Source organism: Salmo salar, chromosome ssa01, assembly GCF_905237065.1.
Source record: "Salmo salar chromosome ssa01, Ssal_v3.1, whole genome shotgun sequence".
In the NCBI taxonomy this organism is placed as follows: Eukaryota; Metazoa; Chordata; class Actinopteri; order Salmoniformes; family Salmonidae; genus Salmo; species Salmo salar.
The window spans coordinates 80976164-80986782 of record NC_059442.1 but is presented as its reverse complement, the minus strand read 5'-3'; the positions used below and the strand labels follow the sequence as shown (position 1 = coordinate 80986782).

The 10619-nt window shown below is 46.4% G+C and overlaps 1 protein-coding gene across 1 annotated transcript in view; it reads left to right on the top strand.

Annotated features, from left to right (window-relative positions):
* Nucleotides 1-4530: 4530 nt before the first annotated feature.
* Nucleotides 4531-10619, top strand: part of cyth1b (cytohesin 1b) — a 58684-nt gene continuing 52595 nt past the window's right edge. The window contains exon 1 of the mRNA XM_014213439.2: nucleotides 4531-5101. Coding sequence (XP_014068914.1) covers nucleotides 5023-5101 — 79 coding nt within the window. The 5' untranslated portion in view covers nucleotides 4531-5022. The remainder of the gene's footprint in view (nucleotides 5102-10619) is intronic.

The following is a 10619-nucleotide window of genomic DNA, read 5'->3' as shown; positions in this document are numbered from 1 at the left end:
ATCACCCTGTCGTTCTCCACTAACATCAAGGCGGTGACCCGATCCTGTAGGTTCATGCTCTACAACATTCGCAGAGTACGACCCTGCCTCACACAGGAAGCGGCGCAGGTCCTAATCCAGGCACTTGTCATCTCCCGTCTGGATTACTGCAACTCGCTGTTGGCTGGGCTCCCTGCCTGTGCCATTAAACCCCTACAACTCATCCAGAACGCCGCAGCCCGTCTGGTGTTCAACCTTCCCAAGTTCTCTCACGTCACCCCGCTCCTCCGCTCTCTCCACTGGCTTCCAGTTGATGCTCGCATCCGCTACAAGACCATGGTGATTGCCTACGGAGCTGTGAAGGGAACGGCACCTCCATACCTTCAGGCTCTGATCAGGCCCTACACCCAAACAAGGGCACTGCGTTCATCCACCTCTGGCCTGCTGGCCCCCTACCTCTGAGGAAGCACAGTTCCCGCTCAGCCCAGTCAAAACTGTTCGCTGCTCTGGCACCCCAATGGTGGAACAAGCTCCCTCACGACGCCAGGACAGCGGAGTCAATCACTACCTTCCGGAGACACCTGAAACCCCACCTCTTTAAGGAATACCTAGGATAGGATAAAGTAATCCTTCTAACCCCCCCCTTAAAAGATTTAGATGCACTATTGTAAAGTGGTTGTTCCACTGGATATCATAAGGTGAATGCACCAATTTGTAAGTCGCTCTGGATAAGAGCGTCTGCTAAATGACTTAAATGTAAATGTAAATGTAATGTAAATGGTTTTGGTCATTGTTCTATGTTTGTATATTTCTATGTCTATTCTAGGGTGTTTAGATCTTTGTTTAGGTAATTGGGATTGGGGCCTTCAATTGGAGGCAGCTGTTTATTGTTGCCTCTGATTGTTTTGGGAATTGTGGGAGGTTGTTCTTAGCACTGCTGTATTTAGCCTGCAAGACTGTTAGTTTGTTTCTTGTTTTGTTTAATAAGTGTTCACTAATGAAGTTAAGATGAGCACTTGACCCGCTGCGCCTTGGTCCATTCACTACGACGACCGTGACAGAACCTCCCACCTCCAACGGACCAAGCAGCGGAGAAAGGAGCAGCATGTGGACTATCGGGAGTTTTGGACATGGGAGGAAATTCTGGATGGGGCTGGACCATGGCACCAGGCTGGGGAATACCGTCGCCCACCGGAGGAGATAGAGGCAGCCAAGGCAGAGCGGCGCCGGTATGAGGCTATATATGCACCGATAAGGAAGCAGGAGAGGCAGCCCCCCAATTTTTTTTGGGGGGGGGCACACGGGTAGTTTGGCTGGGGCAGGCAGTAGACCTATCCATGATTATTATGGGGAACAGAGGATCAGAGGAGCACCGTACTATGCGGAAGTGCGCACGATCTCGCCTATGTGCACGAACAGTCCGGTGAAATTGATTCCAGCCCCTCGCAAGTGCCATGCTCGAGTGAGCACTCAGGCCGTAGGGGTTGTATACTCCAGACCGCCAGTAATGCTTCACGGCCCAGTGTATCCTGTTCCCGCTCCTCGCACTAGCCCTGAGGTGCGTGTCTCCAATTTGATACCTCCAGTACCAGCACCACGCACCAGGCTTCCAGTGCGTCAGCCCAGTCCAGTACGTCCTGTTCCCGCTCCTCGCACTAGCCTTGAGGTGCGTGTCTCCAGTCTGATACCTCCAGTACCAGCACCACGCACTAGGCTTCCAGTGCATCAGCCCAGTCCAGCACGTCCTGTTCCTGCTCCTTGCACTAGCCTTGGGGTGCGTGTCTCCAGTATGATACCTCCAGTCCCAGCCCCACGCACCAAGCTTCCAGTGCGTCAGCCCAGTCCCAGCTTCCGACGACAGTATCTCGTCCAGAACTTCCGGCAACAGTGCCTCGTCCAGAACTTCCGGCAACAGTGCCTCGTCCAGAACTTCCGGCAACAGTGCCTCGTCCAGAGCTTCCGGCAACAGTGCCCTGTATAGACCCGCACTCGACCCGCTGCGCCTTGGTCCATTCACTACGACGACCATGACAGAAACACCCTGCTCAAACAGAGGGATGCGAAGTTAGCTAGCTGGCTATGACTTTTCAACACAACACTGGAACTCTTTCAAGTCAAGGTAAACTTTTGGTATTACTAAACTCAGCAAAATAAGAAACGTCCTCTCACTGTCAACTGAGTTTATTTTCAGCAAACTTAACATGTGTAAATATTTGTATGAACATAACAAGACTCAACAACTGAGACATAAACTGAACGCGTTCCACAAGCATGTGACTAACAGAAATTGAAAAATGTGTCCCTGAACAAAGCGGGGGTCAAAATCAAAAGTAACAGTCAGTATCTGGTGTGGGCACCAGCTGCATTAAGTACTGCAGTGCATCTCCTCCTCATGGACTGCACCAGATTTGCCAGTTCTTGCTGTGAGATGTTACCCCACTCTTCCACCAAGGCACCTGCAAGTTCCCAGATATTTCTGGGGGGAATGGCCCTAGCCCTCACACTCCGATCCAACAGGTCCCAGACGTGCTCAATGGGATTGAGATCCGGGCTCTTCACTGGCCATGGCAGAACACTGACATTCCTGTCTTGCAGGAAATCACGCACAGAACGAGCAGTATGACTGGTGGCATTGCCATGCTGGAGGGTCATGTCAGGATGAGCCTGCAGGAAGGGTACCACATGAGGGAGGAGGATGTCTTCCTTGTAACGCACAGCGTTGAGATTGCCTACAATGACAACAAGCTCAGTCCGATGATGCTGTGACACACCGCCCCAGACCATGACGGACCCTCCACCTTCAAATCGATCCTGCTCCAGAGTACAGGCATCGGTGTTAATGCTCATTCCTTCGATGATAAACACATATCCGAACATCACCCCTGGTGAGACAAATCCGCGACTCGTCAGTGAAGAGCACTTTTTGCCAGTCCTGCCTGGTCCAGTGACGGTGGGCTTGTGCCCATAGGCGACATTGTTGCTGATGATGTCTGGTGAGGACCTGCCTTACAACAGGCCTACAAGCCCTCAGTCTAGCCTCTCTCAGCCTATTGTGGACAGTCTGAGCACTGATGGAGGGATTGTGCGTTCCTGGTGTAACTCGGGCAGTTGTTGTTGCCACCCTGTACCTGTCCCGCAGGTGTGATGTTCGGATGTACCGATCCTATGCAGGTGTTGTTACATGTGGTCTGCCACTGCGAGAACAATCATCTGTCCGTCCTGTCTCCCTTTAGCCCTGTCTTAAGGGGTTTCACAGTACGGACATTGCAATTCATTGCCCTGGCCACATTTGCAGTCCTCATGCCTCCTTGCAGCATGCCTAAGGCACGTTCACACAAATGAGCAGGAACCCTGGGCATCTTTCTTTTGGTGTTTTTCAGAGTCAGTAGAAAGGCCTCTTTAGTGTCCAAGGTTTTCATAACATAATTGCCTACCGTCTGAAAGCTGTTAGTGTGTTAACAACTGTTCCACAGGTGGATGTTCATTAATTGTTTATGGTTCATTGAACAAGCATGGGAAACAGTGTTTAAACCCTTTACAATGAAGATCTGTGAAGTTGTTTGGATTTTTACGAATTATCTTTGATAGACAGGGTCCTGAAAAAGGGACGTTTCTTTTTTTGCTGAGTTTAATTTATTGCCACCGGGGCCCGCTGGTGTAACTGCTTACTGACTGTCCTCTAATGTTACTGCATGATTGTAGCAGGTTTACTAACGCGTTGGTTCTATTATCTATGCTGACTATGATGTTACTTTAGCTAATATAATGACAACGATGTAGCCTGTGTGTAGCGGTTTGGCTTGGAAAGGTGTTTTCGCCTGGTCACATAATGCTGATGTGTTGTGCATTGAAGTCCACAAGCGAAGGGATGAGGTGAGAGGAGAGCGCATAGATGCGAGAAGGAATACAACATGGCTGCTATGACTGTGAACTGTGTTTAAGTGTGATCAGGGGTGTATTCATTCCACCGATTCTATTGGAAAATGTTTCTTAAACTAAAGCAAACGGGGATAAACATACCTGGATTTGTCGAATAGAAACTCTTGCTAGATGCAGGCAAGAGTGTGCAAGGCGGTATTGAATGTCACTGTCTGTCCATGTGTCACTGTCTGTCACCTCAAATTTGTCTCTCGACCTGTGTGCACCTACATTGTAAACTTTCATTCATAGGCTAGGTTGTAGCAACCTCATGATGGGTATAGGGAAAAATTGAGTATCATGTAGTAGCCTAAACCTATTGCTGTCACATTGAACTGGGTGCATGGAATATGAATGAGAGTCATCCAATATGCTGTAATAGAAATAAGGCCATGCTCATGAGAAAAAAATGGTCCTCCCTCATCTTAAACGGCGTGTGTGTGTGTGTGTGTGTGTGTGTGTGTGTGTGTGTGTGTGTGTGTGTGTGTGTGTGTGTGTGTGTGTGTGTGTGTGTGTGTGTGTGTGTGTGTGTGTGTGTGTGTGCAGTACCTATAGTGTGACTGCATGACTTGGATGCCTAGCAGGTCTGAGTGGGGAATTCTGATGTGTGTGTGGGTGGGTGTGAAACAGGAGGTGTGTTTATGAGTCTGTATGAGTGGAGCAGCAGGTGTGTGCGCACGCGCGTCTGCGTGTGTGTGTGTGTCTAATATGTCATCAGCTCTAAGAATATCTCAGCAACTGCTAGAGAGAGAGGGTGCTGGAGAGAGTGTGTGTAAGCAGCACCTTGAAAAATATAGAGGTCAAGTGAATGAATGAGATTGAAGAGGAGAGAGAGAGAGAGAGGGGAGTGAGAGAAAAAGAGAACGTACTAATTGTAGAGTCAGTTAGTGTGTGGCAGAGGAGGGGAGAGAGCACTGGAGTCTGGAAAGCTGAACCTAGAGAGGATGCCTCACTTTTGGGATTCATAAACTTGTGCGTGGAGGGGGGGCTGCCTGGAGGGACAGACAGAGACACAAGAAGAGAGAGGACAGCGAAAAGAGGAGAGACGCTAAGAACATTGGGGCTCTTAGCTTCAACACCTAGTTCAACTCACACAGACCACACAAACACACATACAGTGCAACGATGGGGACGGTTAGTGAGCTGTGTGCCTCCAGTTTCCAGACTTTTCTTTGTCCAACAGCAAGACCTGCAGCAACTCAAGGTAAGTCACCCCTCACCTCTGATCATCAAGGATAACACTAAAAAGCTGAACAACTTATTTCCTGCTGGCCAAAACAAGAGGACCACAATGGAAATAGGTTGATCCATTTTTGTCAGTTATCCTCAATGATTTTAAATACATTTTTTCAGATGTGTAGTTGAATTGTGTTTTTAAATTGTCAAATAAATCAACACATTTCAAGAGAGAGAGAGAAAGTCTGTCTGAGTGTGAGATGAGTCTTTATCTTTATCTTTGTCTCGCTTTTCCCCCCTCTCTCTCCCACTACCTCTCTCTTTCCCGCTCTGTCATTTCTTTCTTCAAAGCCAAACTCTGTAAATAAAGTTCTAATTCAAGCACAAAGCTGCCAAGTCCCTCTCGACTTCCATCCTGTTTATCGGTTTCTCTTCTCAAGTGCAAGTGATATAAAACACCAAATATATAATTACATATTTACTGTGAGCAATTGCTAACAGTGAATATGTAATTACATTTTTATTACATTTACATTTTGGTCATTTAGCAGACGCTGTTATCCAGAGCGAATTACAGTCAGTGTATTAAACTAAGGTAAACAAGAATATAGCAAGTAAAAAGATTGTGTTACTGTTACCGTGTATGTTGTAGTTAAGCAGGCTACTTGCAGGTATATATTTGTATTAGAAAATACCAAAAACATGTATTCTACTGTAATTAAACTGTTAGAAAATAGGCTACATGAATTGAAGTTCAGGCCAGTGAAATACAAATGACAAAATAGGTATTGAAATACCTAATGTACTGTACTGTATTGCCTGTCATTGACACTAGCTACCTGCACTGTAAATCTGCAACAGTTTACTTACCACTGTGCTTCCAGTAATGCACTGTAAATTCTAGAAATACAGCATGTTACTGTAATCAGGTGTTCCAGGAATATGCTGGCAATTTGTGTTACAGTAAAGGTCCTGTAAATCTACAGTAATTTACTGGCTTCTGTGCTGCCAGTAATTTACTTTAAATGTACAGTAACCTACTGCCTACTGTGCTGCCAGTAATTTACTCTAAAAATGAAAGGATTTTTTTTTACAGTGAATCTTTCGCTGATTAGGAGCTTACACAAGATATTTTCAGATTTTCAACCGAGTATGGCAGGTAAGCATTACTCTATATACATATACTTAATGTGATATGTTGCTGAAAACAACTGGGAACTATTTTCTCTCTTTCTTTTGTATGTACTGTATCATAGCACGGTAATAAAGGGAGAAAACACACTCGACTCTTACCCTCTTGCAAATGAAAAGGTGCCTGGAACCAAAATAATGATCACATCAAAAGTGAAAAAGGCTAGCATTGTTTTAAAGTACTAGTAAAGAGATTAAAGTAAAACAAATATTTATTTAACATGTTTGTTCTACATAATGGTCGCGTTCCTGCCCGATAACATTGCAGATGCATGCCAAGCCTTACAATGCCTGCATAGGTATTTCAAATATCATCTATAAGCTAACCATATGATATAGAAATCTGGTGCCCGACAGCATGTATTAAATATGTAATATCAGGTTAACAGCAATGTATGCTAACAAGATGCTATGTAGGCTAGCAGTGCAATGGAAGCAGTACAAAGACAGCTATGGCATAGGGCCTACATTGTGGCTAATGGCATCACAGGTAGCACTCAATATAAACAATATAGGCAACAAGTAGCATTATCAGGGCTGGGCTAACAGTGTTGGCTAGTTAATACAGTATACAGTATATCAATTAACAGTGGGCTAGAGTCAAGGCTCTAAATAAACTTTTTTAATTGGTAGCACTGGTGCTCCTAACGTTGAAAAGTAAGGAGCATCAGACAAAATTTAGGAGCACAATAATATACATATATTTTTTTACTGCAAATGACTGTCCTATCATTCTTTCATAATGTAGAATGTAACATACAAAACTGAACATTGATTGTATTCAAAAGTGCAACAGCAAATATATTTATATAGTTTAGGCAACAAAACCTTTATGCATTTAAAAGTACAGTTAACAGATAATGATGATAATAGAAAACTATGTAACTAATAATGTTAATGTTGTAACAAGGCATCATGCTGACTATTAACTGACACTTGGATAATGTAATAAATGTTTAGTCTTTGATCTAGAATTTAGCTAATAAATCAACTTGCTTTTAGGGTTAGGGTTTAGGGTAGGAACATCCCAAGGATCCCAGATGGCACTAATCCTCTTCCCAGATAGTGTCCTCAATGGTGCCAATAATGTTTGCGAAGGACACCTCATTTCCATATGTCGGGTTGATTTGTAATCCATCATTTTTCTGGGTGAGTAACTTGGGTCTGAATTTGGTTACAGCCTCTTTGGCAATGTAATAAGCAGTGTTAAATGTAATCTCTAGCTCAGCTAGCCCACCTCTAGCCCACCTGTTGACCGGCCTGGGCTGCCACCTGTTCACTGTCAAATACGGCTACCTGGTAGTAGACATATTGATGTTGCTCCAGCCTTGGCTACTGATCATGACTCTCATTGCCATTATATTACACATAAGAGTCATTGGAAGAAGGCGTCTTCTGTATGAGGGAGTTTCGTTGTTGAATATTAACACGTTAAAAGGTTAAATTAATACACACCTTTTATAGGGTTAAGGTTAGTGTTCCCCACGGCCATATCTCCATGTTACAGCACTTGTTTACGGGAAACAGACGGAAGACAGAGGCAACTTTCTGTTCTAATTAGCTATCTAATTAGCTAATTAGCTATCTAGCGAACACCTGTGTGTAAGCATAAGTGTATCGGAAGTGTATTTTCATTGGTTGGAGGCACCCATAGCTGTATGGATCTGTGCACAACTGCTACAGCAAGTGTGTCTTTTTTATTTGAATAATTATTTATCGCTGATGAAAGATGAGGGCCATATGTTTCGAAAGCCGTATTGCAAGCGATGACCTTTCTAAATGTTAAACCACAGCGTCGGGATTCTAGTTCACAAAAGCCAGTCGTGGGCGAAACTAACCACTGAAAACTGTAGGGAAAGGCAGAATGCCACCAAGAGTTTTGGAGAGCTACTCCAGCCCCTGCCCCAATGCACATGTCCCCGTACTTTATGTGCTTTTGGCTTAGGCTATGTTTTTTATTGCACAATTTCTTTAGCCGCACGGTGCTCCCAAAACAAAAGTACTGGTCACGGGTGAAAAAATTGGTCACAATTTAGAGCCATGGCTAGGGTACCGGGTGGCTAGCATAGGCAACAGTGGTGAGCTAGCACGATAGGCTAGTACGCCGCAGGCTGTGGGTAGTAGCACACAATAGACCAGTATATACAATGGGCTAGCATGCTAAGCTAGGCCATCGGCTAGCAGTAGCGGACAGTATATACAGGGGGCTAGCACGCCATAATTGATTCACTACTTTAAGGCCACACCCAAAAACCAATGTGTAATTCTAAACTAGTATAACACTTTTATCACTGCTATTTGAATTTTACATCCTGTATTTTTCTTTCTACAGATTACGTCGATATGAGATGAGAATGACTGAAGAGGAGGCAGGACCACAGTTTAAAGCCTGTGCATGCCTGTTGTGCTTCTATCCCGTTGACTCCAGAGTACAACCAGATGAGAATGTTGTTGCTCCAGGAACCAACGGTAGCTTGTTTGTTGTAGGGCTACTATTGGGCTGAAACATACAGTAAATGGCATATGTCCCTGCTACTTGATGTATTGAGAACTAGATTGGACTACCGTATTTTAGCTTTTTTTACTATACATTATAGGGTAGGTTTTACAGTTTTATATATATATATATATACACTGAACAAAAATATAAATGTAACATGTAAAGTGTTGGTTCAATGCTGCAGAAATGTTTTGGTACCCTTCCCCAGATCTGTGCCTTGACACAATCCTGTAAACCGGGCCTCCGCAGTCTGTAGGGACGTAGGGAGACCGGGCAAAGGGAGGAGACAACAGGACTTAGAAAACCGATTCACAACGACCAGGATCATGGTGTTACCCTGGGATGGAGGAAGATCTGTTAGGAAATCCACCGACAGGTGCGACCACGGCCGTTGTGGAACGGGTAAGGGTTGCAATTTCCCTCTGGGCAAGTGCCTAGGGGCCTAGCACTGGGCGCACACCGAGCAGGAGGAGACATAAACCCTCACGTCCTTAGCTAAAATGGACCACCAGTACTTCCCACTAAGACAGCGCACTGTCTGACTGATGCCCGGATGACCAGAGGAGGGTGACGTATGGGCCCAATAGATAAAACGGTCGCGGACAGCAGACGGAACGTACAGGCACCCAGCTGGACATTGTGGGGGAGTGGGCTCTGTACGTAACGCCCGCTCGATGTCCGCGTCCAGCTCCCACACTACCGGTGCCACCAGGCAAGAGCCCGGAAGTATGGGAGTGGGATCCATGGGCCGCTCCTCTGTGTCATACATCCGGGACAGTGCGTCTGCCTTAGCGTTCTGGGAACCTGGTCTGTAGGACAGGGTGAAGACAAAACGGGTAAAGAACATGGCCCACCTTGCCTGGCGAGGGTTCAGTCTCCTCACTGCCCGGATGTACTCCAGATTGCGGTGGTCAGTCCAGATGAGAAAAGGGTGTTTAGCCCCCTCAAGCCAATGTCTCCACACCTTCAAAGCCTTGACGACAGCAAACAGCTCCCGGTCCCCCCACATCATAGTTTCGCTCCGCCAGGCTGAGCTTCATCGAAAAGAAGGCTCAGGGGCAGAGCTTTGGTGGCGTACCCGAGCACTGAGAGAGCACGGCTCCTATCCCAGCCTCGGACGCGTCCACCTCCACTATGAACGCCAAAGAGGGATTCGGATGAGCCAGCACCGGAGCCGAGGTAAACAGAGCCCTCAGCTGACCAAAAGCCCTGTCCGCCTCAGCCGACCACTGCAAACGCACCGGTCCCCCCTTCAGCAGTGAGGTAATGGGAGCCGCTACCTGACCAAAACCCCAGATAAACCTCCGGTAGTAGCTAGCAAACCCTAAAATCCGCTGCACTTCCTTACCGTGGTGGGAGTCGGCCAATTACGCAGGACTGAAATGCGGTCACTTTCCATCTCCACCCCTGAAGTGGAAATGCGATACCCTAGGAAGGAGACGGACTGTTGAAAGAACAGGCATTTCTCAGCCTTGACGTACAGGTCATGCTCCAACAATCGACCAAGCACTCTGCGCACCAGGGACACATGCTCGGCGCGTGTAACGGAGTATATCAGAATGTCGTCGATATACACCACTACACCCTGCCTGTGCAGGTCCCGGAAAATCTCGTCTACAAAGGCCTGGAAGACTGATGGAGTATTCATCAACCCGTACGGCATGACGAGGTACTCATAGTGCCCTGAGGTGGTACTAAATGCCATCTTCCACTCGTCCCCCTCCTGGATATGCACCAGGTTGTAAGCGCTCCTGAGATCCAATTTTGTGAAGAAGCGCGACCCGTGCATTGACATGATCGCACAGGCGATGAGAGGTAGCGGGTAACTGTACCTCACAGTGATTTGGTTGATGCC